Source organism: Thermobia domestica, chromosome 3, assembly GCF_964235325.1.
Source record: "Thermobia domestica chromosome 3, izTheDome1.hap1.1, whole genome shotgun sequence".
In the NCBI taxonomy this organism is placed as follows: domain Eukaryota; kingdom Metazoa; phylum Arthropoda; class Insecta; order Zygentoma; family Lepismatidae; genus Thermobia; species Thermobia domestica.
The window spans coordinates 271179312-271204155 of record NC_137456.1 but is presented as its reverse complement, the minus strand read 5'-3'; the positions used below and the strand labels follow the sequence as shown (position 1 = coordinate 271204155).

Genomic DNA, 24844 nt, shown 5'->3' with positions numbered 1-24844 from the left:
AAAAGTTATTTTTATAAAACAAACTGTATTTCAACTCTCCAAATAGTAAAAATCCAACCAGTTGGTTATATCTTTCCTCCATTCCATGATATTAAACAAGTCCAATTTGAACTAGTTCAACCTTTTGAATTTCAATGTTGGATATTTCCACATAGAGAACAATTCATTGGTGATTGATTCCAAATGTGTCCATGCCCTACAGGATGTTTAATTGGGTTTGCATCCCGAGGGAACACGAAACCTGCGAGCAATTATAATTGCTATACTTTCTCTATAGTACCGTGTAACAATTATTGTTTGCTTTTTTAAAATATATTTACAAACACTTAAGTTAAGCATTTTAAGAGTACATTTTAAAATGCACAGCGACTTTCAACTCATTAAAAAGTCATGCGTCTTTGCTTTTCGAGGGGGATTTTACTTTTCTAAGGAACGGTTAAATCTGCGTGAGTGAACTTAGATAATGTCAAAACCGAATTATAATGTAGCAGTGTTGTATTTGAATATGGAAGGAGACGGCAGTGAAATACACTACTAGGTTACATTCAAATAATTTACACTCATTAAACATGATAATATTTAAAAACCCTCACCTTTTCTGGTGACGGGAGAGCACGTCTTTAATGCATCAGTTTCGTGGAGGCTTCCATATAGGAGAGAATTATGCATATGGCCTTGGTTCATATTTCACCTTATATTATGTTCATATGCCATAAAGCCTTGGTGCACCAAAATATCCATTTAAAAAAAAAAGAATATTTACAAAAGATACGAACACGTTTTATTATACTTTAATCGACATAGAGCGAAACTCGGTATCCAGAATTTTCTTCAATGAAAACTTCCCTGAGGGGGTAGGAGTGGCTAGTCGTAATTTGATGTGAATCTTTGGTGTTGACGGAAGTTGCCACAGTAGACTAGTTTATATTTTCTTTCACAACTAAAAATGCAAGTGCTTTACTTCTTATAATTCACGATATTATATGAAATAACCATTAACCTCTTGACTACCATTGCGTACAACTTGTGCGTCGTCGATTCTGCACTCTTCCCTACCACTACGTACTACCCCTAAGTAGCTGGCTCCGGTAGTTGAAGATGAAATATTCTTGCATGCTAATGACCACGCACACATTCGAATAAACCGGGGAGTACTAAAGTATACGTATTGCAGTGACATCATTAGAGCACATGAGCTTAGAAACCACAAAAAGCAAAGCACGATCATTATGCAGCCTCGAACACTTAGAACAATAACACAAGTAGTTCATGTTAGTCACATTTTACTCAAATATTCAATAGAGATTGTGATTACCTTGTGTTAGTTGCTGGTCAAGGCCATTTTATAAGTATCTGGTCTGGAGTTGAATAATGTTACTTATTATGTGTGCAAAATGAACGGCGTTCGTTCGGTCGGAGTGCTTAGATTTGAATCTAGCCTAGGACCACGCAGACATGAATCTAATGTTCTAACTACTCGGGTACAGGAGTACTAAATGTTGATTCCAATAATTCTAAAACAAATATGGTTTAAGAAACCAATTTGCACTATTTGTTGCCTACTACTAAATGCTTAGCATGGTCACGAGTTTCTTCATCTATCTACAAGGCTGGGACACAAGGGGATAATATTTCTATTACGTTGCAATAAATCAAGAAAAATATCTCATAATAGACTAATTTAAAACACATACATAAACTAAAGAAATTATAAATGGTATTATTCTACTATGCACACGGATGTAGTATAATTTTTTTTAAATATTCATTATTTGAATATTCATTTATTTTAATGAATATATTGTTAAAACAAACCATCTATTTGTATAACTCACGTGTACATAGAGTTTTAAGCTGAGCTTTTATTAAATTATTATTAAACAGCATACTGTCCGACTGCTACGGCGGCGCTGACTATCAAAACGGGGAAAAAATTCACGTCGGTTAGATTATACTTATTCGCAATAACACAAATTGAGTCTATTGCGTTTCCATTCTCTGAAAGCAGAGCGAGTCGTTGGGAATTCCTGTTACTAATCTCAAGAAGAGTTAGCTTAATACAGAAATGCTAAGTTAGAACTCTGATACTTCACGTACCCAAGAATTTTCCAACCAGTGCTTTCTCGTCTAACAAAACCAATCGAAGAGGTTTAATTTTAGAAAGTTAATTGATTTTAATACAACGTCAAATATCTCCATGTGTAAGGTCTAGAGACTTCGTTGGGGGCACAATCCCTCAGTCCCAAGATTGGAAGAGACATGTCCCCTTCATTCCCCGTGCCATTTGTGCCAGTGCTTGTAATACATATACTGTAATAGAAAAATATTTTTTTCGAACCACTCTAGTATATAGACCACAAACAGTTGCCTAATCACGTTGGCTACAGCTATATATTAATATAGACGTTTGTGTGAATGTGTATACTGTTATAGTCGTACTAGCATAACTGTCTCGGCTGTTGCCAACATGATTAAGAACTGTTTGTGGTCTATATACGAGTGGTTCGAAAAAATATTTTTCTATTTCCGGAACGCTATAGTGCGCAAAAGTTGCCGTTGGTATAGGCAAGAAAAAACAGAAAAGGGGAACTTTTATTTATATATTTGCCGGTCCCGCATCGCCGTTGAAATTTGAAAAATCTTCTAAAATAAATTTTGAATATTTTTCTATAATGATGTCTAGCCTTAAAGCTTCTTCAAGTATGTAAAAAAAAACTTTAAAATAAATAAACTATATTTATATAGTATCTTCTGAACGCATATCACAGTCAAAAATTTGGAAAATTTGAGATTTTAACATGTTTTTTTTTTCTTAAAGCAAGTAAGATAACAACGCTACTCACCACGAAGGGCGGCTGAACTTGGATTTCCACCAACCAACCAGCCATTCAATGATTATGGTGTATTATTTATTATTGTATTAACAAGTTTATAATTTTACATAATTCGTCCCCTATAAATTTCCCCTTTATTTGTGTCCATTACTAATGGCTTTAAACTATGATTTATGCGGGACAGCGGTAGCATAGTGGTAGAGGTTTAAACTTTTGTTCTTGGATAGATGTGAGTGAGTTTTGTGGTGGACAAGCACCATGTGTGGGTTTCTCGGGACTCTCCCCTTTCCTCCTACTTTCTTCATTCCACAATTTCATTCATTTCTCATCATCACCGTATCCTTCAGCCTAGCCAGCATAACTGTGGGACATAAAACTTAAAATATGCCATTATTCCTTTTTCTGGTTTATGCGAAAATGTAGGCATGGATGAACTTGACAATAGTGTAACTCTGATGAAGGCGTCAGTAGCATTGTGTCCATACACTATATCGAAACCTTCCGTCACACTTTCATCTGCCGACAGCATGAGATTGACATTGGGAATTCTTGAAATTTGTAACTAGTATAGTGTCTCCTGTATCCTCATTAGTGAATGGTCTTAGCAAGGAAGAAGTAAGATTACAAGTATCCAATTGTATTAATTCGTTATAATGTTTAGCTACAAAGTTCGTGTTTGGTAGCAAAGATGTCTAGTAGGATCACTTTTAAAGGCTGCTTTCCTTGGCTTCAAAACGCATCTGTAATTAAGCTCTTGAATGTGGTTTCTATCATCAATGACCATCGATAAAAGCAAATCTTCGAGATGAGCAAAGTCTACAACTGATTTCAGCTATTCTCGCAAAATATCGAGTTTTCTAAATGTTCTCGTCAACCTGTTGTGGACTTTCTGTCATATTGTTGCCTAACTTAATTGTAAGCCACATAGGCATATATAACTTGAAGATAAAGGTATAAATTTGCCTCATTATCTGAAGGACTTTCCACACTAATACATAGCGGCAAACCTCTATTAGCTGTGGTAAGCCATCTTGAATGTGACAAAGGGCCAGAGTTACAAACTAGAAGTCTTCAGAGCAGTGCCCTAACTTGATGAATTTTATGTCCAGTAAATACAGTTAGTCTTCGCTGAGTGTCTGCCTGTTTACTTCACAAATCACACAATTGAGAGGTTCAGATTCAATAACCGGTAGAGTGTGTGGACACAGTGCTAGAGACGGCTTCATCAGACCTACACTATTGTCAAGATCATCCATGCCTACATTTTCGCATAATCAGAAAAAAATGAAAAATGAAATCTTTAACTGTTAGGTCCCACCGTTATGCCGACTAGGCTAAAGGAGACGGTGATGATGAAAAATGAGTGAAATGGTGGAATGAAGAAAGTTTGAGGAAACGGGGGAATCCCGAGAAAACCCAAACACACGGTGTTTGTCCATCACAAAACTCACTTGGCACGAGCTGGGATCGAATCAAGGACTGCATGCACCAAAAGTGAACACTTTATCACTGAGTTCCCGCTAGTACGGAGCAAATCAGAGTTTAAAGTCATTAGTAATGGACAAAAATAGAAAGGAAAATGGAAATTTGTAGGGGACTAAATATTTAAAATTATATACTTATTAATACAGTAGTAAATAATACACCCTAATCATTGGATGGCTGGTTGGCTAGTGGAACTCCAAGTGCAGCCACATTCTCGTCGTGAATAAGGTTCTTATCTTACTTGCTTTAAGAAAATAAAAAATGTTAAACTCTCAAATTTTGCTAATTTCGCAAATTTTGGATTTTTTTGACAGGGATGCACGACCAAAAATATATAAATATAGTTTATTTATTTTAACGTTGTTTTCACATACGTGAAGAAACGTTTAGGCCATATAGGGTCCTCGTCCTATATTCTTTAGTATTTTAAAAATATTGATTTTTTTTAAACATGATTTTTCAAATTTCAATGGCGATGAGGGACCGGAAGATATGTAAATAAAAAATTTTCATTTGGAGTTTTTTCTTGTCTATACCAACGGTAACTTTTGCTCACTATAGCGTTCGGGAAATAGAAAAATGATTTTTTCGAACCACCCTACTATATACTGTAACGATAATCAAAGCAAGTCAACATTCTACACTTGTACTTGATTCAATTGTCAACTTACGTAAGATATTGTGTATTTATTCCTGATGTGTTTTACTAAAATTCCCATGTCCTGTTCCCTTCTTTGTGAGTCTGTCCTACGTTGGCAGTGTACCAGCACTCGGAAGTCCGATGCTATATTATTAACCGAGCAAATATCGACATATTTCTAGTTGACCTTATCATAACAACACTTATTGTGGAATTGCCTGTGCCGTACCAGAACGACGGAAGGAATGGCACTACAGTATAGTTAATTCTATCCAATACTCGCACTCAAATTGTCATTCCATTGGCAGGACGGATACTATAAATACACACCTAAAATAAATACATATAATTAATTTTACCAAGGTCTCATAGTATTTTCCGGCGAATAAATTTGATTTCTCTGCCCGAAAAAATCAATTTATAAAATGTTATCTCCCCTCGTTTTAATTATCTGGAAAATTCCTAGGCTAAAACTCATGACATAGTCATTTATCAGCAATGAAATTGCTAATTTAGAATTTCAAATTCCAACTAAGGTTTGCTTCCAACTAATTTAAAGTTATATCTTCCAGGAAGAAATTCACCACTTTCCACATGGGATCAGTAGGACGTTACGGTATCCATTTTGCGCCAGGTAACCTCATAACGTACATACAAAGTGGTATAGCATCTGACTTTCTCTTCCAGTTTTAAATGTGGCTATAGGCGGCTTATGTTTTCTTCCCAAAACTTATCTCATATATTAAGTGTTGTATGTGACTTCGGTTCCGGATTCGCTCTTAACTTCCCGTTTTTCTGAGACCAGGCATGGATAAGCATAGTGTCGCGTGGCAACACCTGCAATTTGAACAACAAAATACTTGTAACTTGTGACAGAGAGTACCAATTTTATCGCCGTTAATGCGAAGTTTCATTTATTTGTGTTTTCTGTTTGTGTACAGTTACATGTTAATCAGATTATGACTGTATTCGGAACGTAAATATTACTTTTGCTTGTACTACACAGTGTATACGGCTTCGTTAGTTGTTTTGTCTAACAAATTGTGTTCCCATCCTCGAATATGCAATATAAGAGAATATCCCGATGAATTCAATGCTTTATCTCAGAATATAGCTCAGCATTCCTGAATGATTTGCTTCACGATGTAGCACCAATAGATATTTTATATAGGAGGAAGATATCCTCTCAAATACAAGCTGTACATGTTGCTTTTGATGTTCGATTGAGAAACTCAAATATATTCGATATAATCTTCTTTCTTTTAAGATAATGGAAAATAATACATCATCTAGAAATAACCAAAGAGGTTACAGATATCAACATAGTGCTATTCAGTCACACTACCAATGCCCCTTCTCCTGTTGGCAATGTGTACAAAAGAACATACTTTTATTGTTCCTTCGACAGAACTAGAGATGTTGATGACTTTTAAAAACAATTTGTGGAAATCAAAGACTTGAATAGTTTATTAGATGAAGAGTGACTTAATATTTTCTATGTAAAGCTTGCGCTCAATTATGAATATTAATATCCTGTAATCAGTTTAGTGATGGGGCCAACAATGAGTTTAAGGAAAGCGTCATTTAAACTTTCCAATCCACTAAAGTCAATCTCACGGCCTTTGAACAACTGCACAATCGCGTACAAGCTGATTTTGAGAAGGTATGTGACTAATTTCTCGATTATATTATTTCGATTAATAACTGCCCTGCAATTACTATCGCTTTGCAAATTGGGTTAATTCCAACGGGTTACTCCTAAACAACTTTGATCGTGCCTGGAGATATCCAGGTTGATGACGTTGACAAATTTCTTACAACTAGAAACGAACAGATATCGCATTCAACGTACAAAATTTAAAACTATTCAGGATAGGGAAATTCTTTGATTCAGGCTGAATTAAAAATTCTGACAAGAATGAGTAATACTTTCTTTGTTAAAGAGAGTGACCTCCCATCCGATACTGAATAAGGAATTGTCACTGAACTGAAGAAATTGTAAGTATGACCGTCAGCACGCAAATACAACCGCAGTTGTTGGACAAACTGTGTATTTTCTCCAATTTTTAATCAACATGCAAAATTATTATTTTATTCATGTGAACAGAAATGTTATTTTCTTGTATTGCTCTCAACGCTTTCGAGCTTTTGAGAAACTACGTTCTTTCTTCGCTCGCAGTTGTTCTCTAGACCTACTGGCGTCGTCAATGATACAAAGAAATCATTCTTTACTGAACAAAATGCATATCTCATTAGCAGAGTGCTTCGAAACAGCAAACTTTTTTCCTTTCTTGAGTGAACTTACCAACTCATGATTTTGGCTACTAAGAATATTTTGTATATGTTTTCATCTAAATGACTATCAACACTTGGAATTCTTTTTAGATACAAAATTGTTACATTTCAGACCAGGTGCGATACACCGACCGACGCTTTGATATCTCAATTAGCGTGGGAACGGTGCTCGCAGTCTGTGTTAAATGCAGGCAGAATGATCAATCTCCACAATTGCCAAGGTGGATCCTTTTTCTCTAAACTGTTTTGTATTGAACTATGAGGTGATGAATCCATCAGTTATAGACCGAATTCTTAAAGTTGGTCTGCAACACTCATTTAATTGCAATTTCTAGTTCTTCGTTTTCACGAAATTAAAACACCTGTTGCTAGAACTACTGAATATGCCACGACTATATTTGCATCAAGTATGAATATACAAAGTTCTGTATTCTTTATACCAAATCGTAAAACACACTGCCAACCAGACACATGGCAACGGGATTTTCCTTGATGTTGGCAGGAGGGAGGAGTTTTCGCCTAGTGTTAGTAGAAGGAGGCAAGAAAAGCCTACGTCGGACTAACCTACTTATGTTCTAGTGTCTAAATGACTACTAATAAGTATTAAGATTTTGTGTGATTACCACTACAGCTCCAACAGGAAAAGAGAATAAAATGTTACTTCTATAATTTAATAAATGCTTTATTCTTGGAGCCACAACAAATTCGTTGGAAACTAGTGCTCCACCCAATTCTCATACCCATTTCTCCTGTTTCACAGTCAAAGCCCAATTCGGTGTAGATAATGAGTTAGTGAATTTGATAATAGGATTAACCATAAGGGCTATATTCTCAGTGTTTCATTTATATATATATATATATATATATATATATATATATATATATATATATATATATATATATATATATATATATTATTTTGTACCACAATGTGTAATCAAATAAAATATTTAATTGAATTTTAAATGTGTATAAAACAGACAATGTATGAAGTGGAGGCAGTTTGAATATTCTTTAGGATTCATATTCCAATGGAAAATTTAGAGTGCCTTCACTTCTATAATGCAAATGATTGTCTATGACTTCTAGAACTAGGAAGACTCAGAAAGAATGTGCAAGAATGTTGACATGACGGAAAAATCATATAAATATTACTGGATTCTCTTCCGAGTATGGGAAGTCCTATTTTGACGTCGAAACTCTGCAAGTCAGATTATTAATAATTAGAATCGTTACTCCCCCATTCTATCCATCAGAGGTTTTGCTTATAACCGTTACCAAAAGTAAGTGATTATTCATTGTCTTCTGTAGTATTTAAGTCATACCAGTCCATATCATGCTCTGTGATTATTCAATTATTCAAGATCAGTTCATTAAATTCTTATTCTAAATTATTTCTGTGTTATCGAATTTTATCTTTGAATTTCTACTCCCATGTTTCTAATTAATTCTGAACTACGCTGTCTACGCCCCCAAGACTTGCATTAGTTTAAATTACTTCTTGGAGGAACTGGGTGGATGTTAAGGCCATTCAGTACTTTTCATGTATGAGAATTGTTTGGGGTTCACGACCCAGACAAGAGGTCTCCGTTCGACATGCCTCCGGAAGTTTCTAACTGCCTTTTACGTCACAAAACCGGTCACGTTTAAGGTAGATTGCGAAAATATTTTTAAGGTTTTAGCATGGTGGAGTGCGCGGTCTTTTGGATAGTGCTACAAGCTATTTTGTATGTTGAAATTCATTGTTCAAATTGATTTCGGTATCGTAATGTTTCTCCAAACTCGGGAGTGTGCAATCATATTTCAAAGTGTATTTATACGCTTCAGAATTTAAGTGCTAAGGTTATATTTAAGGTGGTTTAGGAAGGTTATATTGCATAGAGGACAATGTTATATTAGTTATTTCAGTTAAAAGGTTATTTTTCGTGCCTTATTTTGCTCATGCCCATTGATGAGTTAACAGAATTGTTAGGTGACATACATTTACATGTAGTGAAATTGAAGAAAAAGTCAAAAGATTTCGACATAAATATAATTCTAGGCTAAAGAGCAAAATGAATCAGGGAACGAATACAGAAACTCCGGCAAACAATTCGGTTAAGGTTGAGATTGCTCGAGATTTGTTGCCTATTCCGAGGTTCGATGTCAAAAGTGGTGATGATATACGTTTATTTATGGAAGAATATGATGACGTAGCCTATGTAGGATCAATGGTTGGGATGAAACTAAGAAAAAGGAAATGTTACCTTTAGCATTTACAGGGCAAATTAGGAAAAGGTTACGGGTATTTTTACAGAGACAAAGTGAAGAGCCACAATCTTATGACAATTTAAAAACACTTATTTTGAAGGAATTTGGTAGATCTACGCTAGGTTCAGACATAGATCAATTAGTAGAAAGAATACAAAACAACTGATAAACCATTCACGAAAGTTGTGTATGACATGCTTTTGCTGATTCGGAAATTTGTTGACAAGTTTTCAGAGGAAAGGGTGAGTGCTCTTATAGCCTTTGCATTAGAACCTTATTATTTAGATCGTATTGGAGTATATGAATTTACAAGTGTAGAGGAAATGTTAGGTGTTTTAGTTAAGCTTGAGAAAACTAAACCTCGTGTACAGAGAAGGGAAAAACGCGAACGTAATACTTCCGTTACAAAACAATCTTGGAAGTCCGTACTTCCAAAGTTCAAAACTTCATTAACAGCAGATTCTTCTGAGGTCAAGTCAAATAGTAAAGTAGATGTAAAAGCGCCGCATAATCAGGAAAAGAGGAAGAAAAAGAAAACATTAGTTAAGCAGGAGGCTAGTGAACCGAAAGTGTAGAGTCAATCAAGTAATCTGGCACAAAGTCCAGTTAGCTCTGATCAATTGCAGTCGTTGAAGAAAAAGTTAGAGAAATTAACTTTACAGATTAGTCAGCAAAAATCTGATCACAATTACAGAAAGAGTAGTAATAAAAACAATGGCAACGAAAACAGACAGAATTTTCAAGGAAAAGGGAATATTTTTTTCAGACAAAATAAAAGAAATCAGAATCATAACTCTTGTCAAAGAGGAAATTTTAGAGGTCGATTCCGTGGTAACTATAGGAATTTTAGAGGACAGTCGAAAAATCAATTTTATCCTAGAGGTAATTTTCATAATTACCAGTTCCAAACACCTATGTATGGTACGAATTATCAACATTATCCGACTCAGGCACAAACACATCCCATTTGTTCTGTTTGTGGTCATGGATTTCACACAGAGGATACATGTTTATTGCGGAAACAGTCTTTAAACGCGTAATGTCTGTAAATGTGGGAGGTACATTTACAGATAACGCAGTATTCGGGAAAAAGGGTCATGTCGTAAAATCCTCCATTACCACTCAAAACAATATGATTTTAATGCCAATACTGATAGAAGATAAGAATGCTCATGTTGCGTTAGATTCTGCTTCACAAATATCAATAATTAGAGAAAATTTAGTTTCACCAAAGGCTAAGATTTTGAATATTGATACACGCATAAAAGGAATTACTCAAAATTCTCTTTTGATAAATAAAATAGCAATTGTTCGTTTCAAGATTAATGGGAGAATATTTCATCATGCTTTTCGCGTGTTACACAACTTTTCTCAAGACGTGTTGTTAGGGAATGACTTTTTAGTATCCCAGAGAGCACAAATACATTTGAATAAAAATGTTTTGTTGCTACGTAGATTTGGAAAACCTCCTAGGTTTGCTATAAGTAATAACAGGGATATTTCAAAGGAATTATCACCACATGCTAATAATTTAGTTTGTAATAGTATGAGCCCTGCGTTTGTTTTGGTTAATGGTGTTACTATTCCGCCTCGAACGAAACAATTTCTTGAAGTAAAATTAGCGAATTCAAAGACAGGAAAAGAATGGTTATTTGAACCAAACAAGTCGTTACAAAACAAGACAAACATTTTGATTCCTAGGACAGTTTTATCTCCCAAACAACACTTTGTACAGGTTATTAATCCTTTTGTGTCTTCAATTTCGTTAGCGAAAAATGAGATTTTAGGGTATGCCGAAGATCTAGCAAATTTAAGTGATTTTCAATGTTTCAATGTACAGTCAGAAGATATAGATTCAGAGCAGTTGTTGAAAGTCCAGAAATTGTTTGATAGTACAAAACTAGATGTTGGTACAAAGGTTAAACCTGAGATTAGAGAACAATTGATTGATTTATGTTATAGGTATGCCGACGTGTTTGCTTGGTCAGAGGATTCTACAGGGAGAAGTAAGAATTATGAGCATGTAATAGAGTTAAAAACACAGGTTTCTTTTTATAGAAGACAGTATCCCATTCCTGCGGCCCTTAAAACAAAAATTAGAGAACAAATCAACCTTCGTTTAGACCAAAAAGTGATTGAATATAGTGAAAGCCCATATAACTCGCCCGAACTGTTTGTAAAGAAGAAAAATGGAGATTTACGTCTATGTTTTGACTCAAGTCTCCTTAACTCTCATGCAGTGTTACAATCTGTTCCTTTACCACCAATACATGATATTTTATCTACTATAGGAAGAAGATTGTACTATTGTTCGTTAGATATCAAGAACGCATTTCATTGCGTTCCTTTGGCAGAACAATCTAGACCTTATACAGCTTTTGTCACAAATTGGGACATTTCGTTATCGTTCAATTCCCCAAGGTTTCTTAAATTCTCCAGCAATATTTACTAGAATTATGTCCATGTGTTTAGCAAACGTTTATCCTGAACATGTGATGTGTTATATGGATGATGTCCTAATTTCAACAAATTCTCAGGAGCAGATGATTGAAATTTTAGAAAAAATGTTTCAAAGATTACGTAATGTAGGTCTAAATCTTTCTGTTGAGAAACGTAAGTTTATTCACGATAAAGTAATATCGTTAGTACATGAATTATTCAGGTTTGGTTACAAAATTTCTGACAAGATCATTAATTTAATCAGAACATTTCAGACACCAACTTCAACTAAAAAATTAAAATCATTTTTGGGACTTACGAATTATGTTCGGAAACTAGTTAAGGATTATACAGAAATAGTGGACCCTCTTCAAAAGCTGATGAGAAAAAATAAGAAATTTCATTGGACAGACGAACAAGTTTTGATAGACTAAAATGAGAATTAATGAACACACCCATATTGAAGCCGTACGATCCGAAGAAACCTCTAGCTTTGTACACGGATGCATCCCTAAAATATGTGATTGGAATTTTGATGCAATGCGATGAAGATAAGAAGTGGTATCCAATAGCCTACTACAGCAGGAATTTACGAGACAGTGAGAAGAATTTGGACATTTATCCTTTAGAGTTACTCACAGTGCTAAGTGCATTCAAAAACGCTTAGAGTATTTTAATAGGTCGAAAGTTCAAGTTGCTTTGTGACAATAGGTCAATTACCTACTTGAAAAATACTCCTAACCTACCTTTGAAATTGGCGAGATAGCAATTGCAGCTAGCGGAATATCACAACATTCCTATTCATGTTAAGTCTTCAGACAATGTGGCAAATGTACTCTCCAGGGAAACAAATAATCAACCAACAAAAGAGGACTTTGATGTTGAAGACGTGAATACATTCATTTCATTCAAGTAGGACGTTGATGTCGGCAAACTTCAGAGGAAGGACTCCGTCCAATCATCCGTTTTGGAAGGAGAAGAACCGAAGGATGCGAAGACGGAAAGACAATCGTAATACTTTGAGATTAAGGACTTACGCCTTTTTCGTAAACAAAAACATCCTGGAGGAACTAATTATTTATTATGTATTCCTTTTTCTTTGAGAGACTGGTTTTGACTATGTCCATTCTTTTAATCTAGGAGTGAGACCTGTAAGTTTTTGAAAATCATATTAAGCCGTAGTTAAGAAAGTTTACATGTCAGCCTTAAAGCAATATATACAGAAACGTTGTCAGCAGTGTATATCTTGTCAGGTGAAAGAGCGAATATCTAGTCGAACAGACAAACTTAGCCAGCATACTCTGCTATGAGGACGATAGTGATTGACGAGTGTGGTCCTTTTCTCTTATCGGCTACACACAGACATAAATACATTGTAACAATGGTGGATGCTTGTACAATATATTTGGTGACTAAAAGTCTTCCTGACATTTCGGCAGAACCGATAACTAATGCCATTTATGAGGAAATAATTCTCAAGTTTGGTATTCCTCAATTGATTTATTTAGATCGATTAACATCTCACAAATCAAAGATCGTGGAAGAAATGGCAGAACCATTAAACATCAAGTTGAAATTTGCGAATACAGCTAGTAGCTATACCATTGGATTAGCTGAAAAAATTAATCAGAAATCAAATGACTGGGACACGGATTTGACAAATATAACATTTTGTATTAATACCCACAAACATGAAGGTAACCGTTTGTCGCCTTTTTATCTTCTTTTTGGGTTTGAAGCGAGAACGATGTTGGATGCAAAGTTAGATCTTTCATGCAAGTTCGTGGAGAACGAAGTCCGAATCAACAATGTAAAGGATGCGAGGGAAATTGCAGCGAAAAATCTTTCCAAGAGATTTGAATCGCAGAAGCAATACTTTCAAAGAAAGTACTCTAATCAAAAATTTCATTCAGGACAAAAAGTTTTAATCGAAGACATTAACCCGCAGAAAGGAGTTCCGGCTTGCTTTGGAAACAAATTTAGAACGCAAGGAACAATTGTCGAAAATTGAATGAGAATTCGGATCGAATTCGCTATCGAAATTCGAAAAATGAAGAAGTCGAGGATTCGTTTGGCATTAGAAAACTACGTCCATTTTACGAAGATCTCAATTGTCAAATGGGAACGTTAGTATAAAAAAAGAGTTTATGAAGTATAACATTAATTAGTATAGGCATTAACTGGTGGTGGACTATCTTATTATTTTGCGTTTTGATATGCTTCAGCGAATTCTGGACGCTGAACCTCAACCAAGTCCAGACAATCGACGGAAGTTGACATAGAAATATGTTAACTTTTTCAAAATTTCAATATCAAAACGTAATTTAATAATCTTCAATTTTGTCGTTTTCTATTCTATCGTTTTTGGTTAGATTAGGTATTATGGATTTTTCTCACACACTTAGAGAAACGAATCAACATTAGAGAAAAATAAACGATTCTGTAAACATTAGATTAGAGAACACACTATAAATAAATTTTAAATCTGAAATTTCATTTTCAACAAGGCGCTTAGTGGAAATTTTTATTCATTTCAGATGAATTGGATTTCCATTACTCTGAGTCTTATATGGTCCATGAGTAGCTACTGTGAGCTAAATCTTGACCCTCAGCAACAAATTACTTTAGCAGAACTAGGCCTTGCTATTTCGCAAGCTAGCTTTGCAGTTCATGATGCAGAGAACATCTATATGACGCTTCTGATTCATTTGGATATTAATTTTACATTACCACACAATAATAGTTGTGCATATTGGTCTCAATTCAGGCAAGAATTGTGGCAACGCAAAAGAGAATTTTTTGCAGAAATCAGAGACGTCATACCATGTGCTTTCCAATTTTCGAACTATTCAGTTCATTGTGTACCTAAACAACGTAATCGTAGATCAATTGTATCTTGGATACCTGGTCTTACATCTTAAGGTCTTTAAGGTTATAATTTTTTTTATCAAACTAGTCAATTAAAGGCGTCTGTAAATGCATTACAAGAACATGATCATTTGTTAACAACGGAGGTTCAAAATCTTAAGAAAGCTTTTAATCATGAAGTTTAAAGTATACAGAACGTAGCCTTAAAAGTAAACACACTATGCTGAAAATAAAATCACAGATAGAAGAAGGATGTTGTAAAGTAGTTAGCATAGAAACCTATTTGCTTGCAATGTTTACGTACTATCAATCATAGCAGAGGATTATGAAAATGATGTATGATATTCTTCAAGATAGGGTGACTCACGAAATATTAAATTCAAAGCAAGTTTTAAGTTTAGTTAAAAACCACGCAATTTTAAAAGATACTTTGTATGTCAATAATATAGGTTTAATTTATTCAATTTCATCTGTATTTTTGGTTAACTTCAATTTTGAGACACTGAATGTTGATTTAGTTTTGAAAACGCCAGTAGTAACACCAAACAAAATTTCCAAATTGTTTCAAGTTTCCAATTTAGGAATGTACATTCTGATAAGCTTGTGAACTATAATATTCCAGAGCAGGTATATGAAAGCGACAACAAATTCATAGAAATCAATAAGTTGTTATGTAAATGGCTTTCATTTTTATTTTTATACGAGACGTCTAGTTTACGAGTCACTTCTCCATCGAAATGTTTAACGAACATGATTTTTAATAAATCATTTACTGATTGTGAAGTTCAAACTATCCCACATAAACTTGAGTATAGCCATCTTTATACTCCTGCAGGATTATTAGTTAATTCCTTAATATCAGGAAGCATTTAACAACAAAACACAATTAATTTTGTATGAAAAGTTTGAAAACATCTTTATAAAACACACCGTATTGCCCTCATGGCAAACTGTTAATGTGGTCAACACGAACGTTGTTTTGACAATAAATATCTCAGCTCCACATTTAAATGTAACGTATGCAATTAAATCTTTAGATTAAGTCAGTGCATAATTTCAATCACTCACACTTAACGAAAATAGTTTGCATATGCTACATTTTGACAACTTGCATAGCATATTGTGTTGTTTAGCTAAAGTCTACTGTGTTATTTCCCAAAACACTTCATATAGCGCAGGTATAAATGAAAAAACATAGTAAGGAAGTTTCTTACCTAGAAGAAAAAGTGCCAGAAAAATCATTCCTACGCAAGCAAGATTCTGCTCTGTGACACCTAAAATGTAAATATACCAGCTGGAACTTATTTCTAATAAAATAACTTGTACCACATGTGCAACACACCATGGCATAAAGCATTTAGTACTTTCCTGTAATGAAAGATAAACCAATAATTCTGCAAAATTCAATTGTTTCGCAAAATAAGTATTCCAACAAAACAAGAGAAAAGAAAGAGAAAACACACATCCTTATTTTGTCTTAATTAGTCGGTTAACTAAACTACATATCTATTTTTCAATCATTATTTATTTACTTATTTCTTAAAGCATGGTAACTGTTTCAATTATTGTAATATAATTATCACTTGGTAAACTTTGTCTAACTTTTGTTCTCTTGATTCCTGGATGAGGGCATCTTGCACAGCATTATCTAGAATAATCCCCTGTTTACTTACGGATCGTTAAGTTGGTCCACTACTTAAATTTGAAGAGGAGATTATACAACTACGTTTAAAATCTGAAAAGAGTTACAATGCAAAAATTGATAGACCACTACGGCATTGTGATATTTCCTCTAAAGTTTTCAGAAGGTACCTTTTTCTATTCCTTTCCTATTGTTAGAATTGAAGTGTTGATTTCAAGTTGGCACCCTGTCAATCGTACACGACGCGGAATTCAACAACATGCAAGAGGACTTTTTTCGTCTTCTTTTAATGTCACGAATCATCTGCCGAAGTACGTGCGCATCTTTCTGTGTCGTTCCAATTGTCATGATTCGATTTTCCATTCCAAGTTGAAACGCTTGTCGCTTTTACAAGACGCGGAATTCGAGAATACTCAAATGACGTTTGTCTTCTTTTGACGCCACGAATTATTTCCCAAAGTTTGTGCACATATTTCAGGTTCACCCTTTATTCTACATGTGAGATGAAAGAGAATGCACTGATTACGTTGAAGCTTTAATACGTTTCTAATCTTTGACTTCATTCATGGGCCTACTTTAATTCCCCATTATTGGAACATATAATCCGTTCTTTACAAAATCTTGCTTATTACTCTGAGTATATTAAGATTGAATTTGAAACATGTGAAGCAGATCGGATTAGTCTGGATTCACATTAAGGTTTTCTGGGTCAAAATACAATTTATTCAACACTTATCTACCCCGAACATCTACTTGAAGTTACACAATTCTTTTAGCTAGTGCAAATCCGTTCATGAGAAGCTACCAGAAATACTAAGAATTATCTTAATGGTCATTAGTTGAGATGCTTATCATTTACGTATTTAACGAAAAGAATGGTTATACAGACGTTTCTCAATCTCAAAATTATCTTGAAACGTTCCTAAGTGAGGCGGATATTCAAGGTAGGCCCCCCAATCTAAAGAAGGAGATAAATGACTAACAAGTATTGTATTAAACAAATGGTATCAAGACGTGCAAAAACATAGGCTAGGTTCCACAGTATTCTGAATTAGAATGTAGGTAGAGAACGCGTTTCTCTATCTACTAGTTTAATATGTTAGCTACATGGAGGATCTAAGGCGGGATGGTATTATCGAAACTGTCAATCAGTAGATAATGGTTGGTTTTCCGCCGAGCTATTTTTGCATCAAATTATATTCTTTAGGTAATGACTACTAAAATTATAGTATATGTTTTTACTATTATTAAGGATAATTCAAACTTTATCATTTCTCGAATTTAAGATTTTTATATACAGTTTAGTGAATTAAATTAAAATAAACTGTACTCATGATTTCATACTTTATATATTTCAAATATTATGTAATATACGTATGCAAAGTACACTTTTCTTTTTCTTTTCTCTCATGTAATGTGTAGGAAAAGAATGTTAAGTACGCTACGAGTTTTAAAATAATTGATTTCTGGCCTTCATGCACATGTTCCAGATAGCAAAAAGCATCTTATATAAATACATATGTACTATGTGATCTAAGGTATCCAGACACCTGGATGAAAATGACTTGCAAGTTTGTGGCGCACTCCATCTGTACTGCTGGAATTCAGTGTAGTGTTGGCCCACCTTTAGCCTTGATGACAGCTTCCACTCTCGCACGCATACTTTCAATCAGGTGCTGGAAGTTTTCATGCGGAATGGCAGACAATTCTTCACGGAGTGCTGAACTGAGGAGAGGTATCGATGTAGGTCGGTGAGACCTGGCACGAAGTCAGCGTTCTAAAACATACCAAAGATGTTTTATACGATTGACGTCAGGAATCTGTGCAGGCTAGTCCATTACAGGGATATTATGAACGTATAACCACTCCGCCACAGGCCGTGCAGTATCAAGAAGTGCTCGAACGTATTGAGAGATGCAATCGCCATCCCCAAATTGCTCTTCAACAGCGGGGAGTAAGAAGGTTCTTAAAACATCAATGTGGGCCTGCGCTGTAAGAGTGTCACGCAAACCAATCAGGGGTGCCAGTCTACTCCAAAAAACACGACCACACCATAACACCACCACCTTGGAACTTTCCTTTTGGCACTACACACGCTGACAGATGACGTTCACCGGGCTTTCGCCATACCCACACCCTGCCATCGGATCGCCAAATTGTGTACCGTGATTCGTCACTTCGCACAACGTTTTCGCACTGTCCAATTGTCCAATGTTTACGCTCCTTACACCAAGCGCGGCATCGTTTGGGATTTACCTGCGTAATGTGTGGCTTATAAGCAGCCACTCGACCATGAAATCCAAGTTTTCTCACCTCACCACTAACTGATGTAGTACTTGGAGTGAATCCTGATGCAGGTTTCAACTCCTGTGTGATGGTCTGGATAGATGTCTGCGTATTATGCCCCTCTTCAGCTGTTGGCGGTCTCTGTCAGGCAACAGACAAGGTCGGCCTGTACGCTTTTCTGCTGTACGTGTCCCTTCACGTTTTTACTTTCCTATCACATCAGACAAAGTGTATCTACTGATGTTTACGGGTGTGGAAATCTAGCGTACATACTTCAGACACAAGTGACACCCAATCACCTCACTACATTCGAAGTCCATGAGATCCGCGGATCGCCCCATTCTGCTTTCTCACGATGTCTAATGACTACTGAGATCGCTGATAATGAGCACTCTGCAGTAGGTCTCTAACGTCCATATCCGCCTAGCTCCATCACTTCGAATCCAAACCAAGAGTTTTCAAAAATAATAATAATAATAATAATAATAATAATAATAATAATAATAATAATAATAATAATAAAATAATAATAATAAAAACTGTCAATTTGGATTCAGTTAGATAAAACCTGGCAGACTGGACTTGCTAGAATGGTTCTCATTAACGAAGCAACCAACGCAAATTAGTAGCCAATTGATCCAATATTTCTTTACACAAACAAAGCAACATAAACAAGTCAAACAAATCAAACACAGTAGATTCAATTTTTCAATAAACAATTTTATTCAATAATAATACGGGTTTGTACATACGCTAAAGCGTTTGAAGAACGCATATACACAAAAAAAATATAATAGCCAATCTAAACCTATAAAGCATTCAAAATCTTTAAATGGTGAACTGGAAAATCTGAAACTTCGAGATAATTAAATATTCATTCTCAACGCCAAGTTATATTCCGTTGTTCTTGGATAAAGATTGTTCATAACAATTTCTGAAGCTCCATTTTATTCTGCATTTCAAAGGATATTTATCAAAATCAAATCCAAAAAATTTACAATAAACATTCGAAGTTTAATCTGTATAAAATCTCAAATTCTTAGTTGACTCTAATTTCCAAAAGACTCCTAGTTATGAAATATTCTTCAACTTAAGGCAATCCAATAATTCTAATAATTTCAGAAAATTTCTAGGTACTTGAATTTATATTTAATTTTTAAAAAAACAAGCAAATCCTCCAAATGTTACTGTCAATTTTATCCAAATCCTTAATTAAGCTTAGAAAATTGCAGTTGAACTTCTGAGATAATTTTATTAAATTAATACCATTCAATTTAACAACTGGCGCTGAAGTGAAAATTAAACATAAAAATGTAATTTTTGATTTGACGCAAGTCGCCAAAAATATTATGAACTGCAAGAGAGAACATATATAATTATAAAGAAATACTGGATCTTTATGTTAATCACGCATTCGATTACTTTCTTCAAACCCCCATTTAATGGATCGCCACATAATCTGGGATTGCAAGAAATATAAATCGAGAGAAGCAAATAGACTAACCGTATTCTCTTCCTCAAATAGATATGCATTTAAAGCAACAACCTGACATCCAAGCAATTAAACAAGAAAAACGATACACGACTACTTGATTAATCATTAGAAATATACACTCACATGGTTGTAGATTGCTAGCTTTATCTTTATCCGTTAGATTTAATGGAACCATCTGACTTTCTTATCCTGAACTTCTCAATTGTGCATTAGGACAAATTTTTGTTTAGAGCCAGTGAAGATTTTCTTCCAAAACGTCCGGTTAAATAAGTTTTTTTAAATCAAACAGTATAAAAAATATGAAGCCTAAAATATGGACAAATCCCACTAATAGCTGGCAATTTAAAGCAAAAATCCAGCAACGAAACAATTCACTGAATTCCGTCTTGTCCCCCATAAAATTTCTGCACAGCAAAGTACCTCGCAAGAAAATAGCACTTAAAATTTAAGGTTGCAATTAGGGCAAAAGCCAATTCCAATACTTAATTATATTTGCACAATTATCCTGAAAATGCACTTCAAAATCAGAATCTACTTGGACCTCCACTTTGGCTTCCCGGTCCGGTAGTTTTCTCAATATTAGAGATTCGACAATACTCACGCTTATTTCATTATTAATCACTCCCCATTGATTTGTACTGATAACATATTTCCACTCGCACCATTTATTAACGATATTTAGCACAAGTACGCCCTGGCACGAAACTCCAAACTGCCCTAATGCAGTTCCTTTAAATATAACACAAACAACCACTACAAATTCACGAAGCGAAGCAACGAAAAAAGATCCTAGACGCCAGGCTCTGCACATATAGAACAGGTAAATGTAACCAGATGTTTCGCTGACTCGTAACCTCACTGAGGAAACAGGCCCCTATTCACGCAACTCGCTATTTTCTGTCTTTCTCCAGTTGTCAATAGCATACAAATTTTAAGTCAATTCACTCATTCATTTCTCTTTTCTTCCTTTTTTATGTATCGGAACGACTTAAATAAATATCTGATTAAACACCACTAATAACAGAACAAGTAATTATAGTTTTATACATTACTTTACTTTAATTCTTCTTTTTTGTCTTCTTTGAACAAATCTATTTTTCGAAGATGAAAAGTTCTCGACAAGATGGATCGTTACAGGTGTCAGCACAATGCACCTAATAAGGAAAACGTATGTTTTGGGTGGTTTCCAGATATTTCGATCATATAGTCTATCTATCTATCTATACATATATATATACATATGTGTGTGTGTGTGTGTGTGTGTGTAAAAGTAAACAAGAAAGTTTTGTCATTTTTGGAGTTCCTTGTTCCATTGGCACTCACACCGTGAGTTGAATGCGAATGAAGATAAGGCGAATGTAAGCTGTTATCGATACATACAACATACGACCTGGTTGTGGCGGTTCAGATACAATGTAAACTTGCGTAAAGACAGAGTGAACTTGGGACCTAAAAGAGCGTCATAAGGCATATCCTGTACGAGCTCAAACTCGAGCCAATCGTCGCTCCAGCGGGGCATAAGATGAAATTCCTTTGATGAAGCTGTCGTGACTACGCGGACAGTACAGCAGTGGTTTAACAATTTTAAGGACTGTGACGAAACACTCGAAGACGCACCACGTGCCGGAAGAAAAACACATGTAAAATGATCTTCAGGCAGCAATTGACACGAGCAGTGGCCAAATATGTGAGGACGTGGGACTAAAATTCAGTATGAGTGGAGAAGCCATTTGACAGAACGTACATCAGCTTGCCAAGCACTACAAGTTTAGTCAATGCGTTCCACACGTTTTGACTCCGAGCCAGATGACAACGTTGGGAGACACTTGTGTTTCTTTGCTATCTTGTCTGAGGAAGGAGTCATTTCTGGGCAGTCTTGACATGTGATGACAAGTAGGCCCTGTACAAAGCTCCGCGGCGCCGTCATAATTGATTAGCATTTCACGAACCAGTGAACCAAAACAGCGGAAACAACCATTTTAGAAGGTATTTCTTATCCTGGTTCTTAACTAAGTTAATCTTCGAAATAATTCACACGTTTTATCACTTTCTTAACTGATTTTTAATATTCAACCATGAGAAGCGTACATAATCCACTTTTGCATATTTAACAAGATGTCTACACACATACACTTATTTACTACGTTTCCATAGCAACAACTCTTTTTCTAGTTGACGATTACAATATTATCTCTCGATATCTCTGTGTGTCTTTCTTTTCTTTTTATATAATACTGCTCAAATAATTCGCCTCTGATCCCTTTTTATAAGCTGGCACAGATTGCTAACACTATATACAACGTTATCGTTGTAGATGTCGTCCGGACGGGACTTCCGTAATAGTTCTGCTTTGAAGGAAAGAATCCTGGGTTGAAGGTTATAAAGCACCTACCTTTTGAATAGTCCTCGTATATACTTAATATCACTTTTAATACAAATATTTTACTTTTCCATATATATATATATATATATCGGGTGTTGCAAAATAAGTGTTACAACTCTTGGGAGGTGACTCTTGCCACTGAGACAAGAAAAAAAGTTATCTTCAACTTTCTCCTATCGGACATAATTTCAGATCTACAATGTGCCGAAAGCGTGGGAAAATTACTTTCGGACTCCAATAGTTCGAAACTATCCAACATAAAGAGGGCGGGTAAAAAAATTACTGAAGAAGTCATACCTGCTCTATTGAATTTTGCATGTTTGACAATCCTACCGTACACGCGCAAGGGGTTCCCCAAAGGAACGTAGAGAGTCCCGGATAATCTGCCAAATGAAACTTGGTCTAAATGGATATGAATTGATAGGCTTTCTACCAGGTAACAATAATTCGTCTGTCTTAAGTCGATGTCTAAAACAAATACAAAATGGCGGACACCCTCATGCCCGTTGTGTGTGGTTGCATAATCGTCAGGTACGGATGCTGACCAACAGTGACGTTCTGAGTATTAATTGTAGCGAATTTGTACTCAAATGCTCTAGAAAGACATCTGGAGTGTCGGTAGAGCATAACAGATGAAGCAGGGTGATTTACATGTGTGGAAACACTTAACGAAAAATGCCCAGAAATGCACTCATACTCAGTAAACTTGAGTTCAAAGCGTCGGAAATGTAAGGATTAGCGTCAAGAACATAAAAGCTATTGCCAATTCACCAATAATATTCCTTCAAACCGATTAAATATGATGTGCACGGTTGCATACCAATAAGGATGCAACAACTGAGTCAAAGTTCAAATTGTTCAATTGGACTCAGTAAGAAACTGGGTAAACTAAATGAATGTCACTAGTGGGATCGCATGATCGATATTGAAATGTGGCCAATGTGCGTGTTGATATCAACATGTAGCTAATGAACAAATGTCAACATGTCCTACTACTGCTGGGACATCGTCCCACGTGCGAAAAATAGTAAAATAACTACCCAGGTCTTGAATCTGAGGCCGTGGGCTCCCAGTAGGATTGGAAACTGCGACCACGCGAGCAAAAGGGAGCGCTCTAGCCCTGAGGTTCGAAGGAGCCTCAGTTTCTCTGTGTTCATTTCTTTGAGGAGTACCCACTTTGTTTGGCAAGCCCTCTTGTACAGCCTCCCGACATACTTTTGTGTTTCATTTTGTTACTCCTACAGCACAGTTGTAAACAATCAGAACTTTAAGACGTTTCTTACTATTTCTTATGTCGTATTATTTTCCAAATGTATGGTGTTCCAGCTGTAGTGTTAAATGTGCCAAATCGGTTCATTTTCGTCTTTGTCTTGACATGTGCACTGTGTGTAAGATACGAATTTCTGGAGGTATTTTCCCATATTTCGAGTACGTCATATGTCTCAGAAGACGTGAGACATGATACAAGTTTGTTATTTTCACGCTCTATCAGAATTTGAACCATGCATTAAGAGATTTCTTTTCATATGTGTCGACTGTGGGACAGTGTCCCAAACAAAGAAGGACATTGATACAATCGTGTTCTAGTTACGTTCTACCAAAAGAAGCACCAGATGTAATCGCATAATGTACAACGTTATTTTCCTAGTTTTCGCACGTGAGACGATGTCCCAGGAGTAGTGCGACATGTTGACATTTGTCCATTAGCTACATGTTGATATTAACACACACATTGGCCACATTTCAATATCGATCATGCGATCCCATTAGTGACATTCCTTTAGTTTACCCAATTTTTTTGTGAGTCCTATTGCACAATTTGAACTTTGCCTTAGTTGTTGCATCCTTATTGGTATGCAACCGTGTACATCATATTGCATCGGATTGAGGGAATATTATTGGTGAATTGGCAATGGCTTTCATGTCCTTGAAGCTAATCCTTACATTTCCGACGCTTTGACCTCAAGTTTACTGAGTATGAGTACATTTCTAAACATGTTTCGTTAAGTGTTTCCACACATGTGAATCACCCTGCTTCATCTGTTATGCTCTACCGACACTCCAGATGTCTTTCTAGAGCATTTGAGTACAAATTCGCTACAATTAATACTCAGAACGTCACTGTTGGCCAGCATCCGTACCTGGCGATTATGCAACCACACACAACGGGCATAAAGGCCAGGTTTCATTTGGCAGATTATCCGGGACTCCCTACGTTCCTTTGGGG

The 24844-nt window shown here is 35.5% G+C and overlaps 1 protein-coding gene across 1 annotated transcript in view; it reads right to left on the bottom strand.

The window, feature by feature from the left end:
* Window positions 1-24844, bottom strand: part of LOC145681656 (uncharacterized) — a 202247-nt gene that overhangs the window by 1789 nt on the left and 175614 nt on the right. The window contains exon 5 of the mRNA XM_081753280.1: window positions 16026-16179. Coding sequence (XP_081609406.1) covers window positions 16026-16179 — 154 coding nt within the window. The remainder of the gene's footprint in view (window positions 1-16025; window positions 16180-24844) is intronic.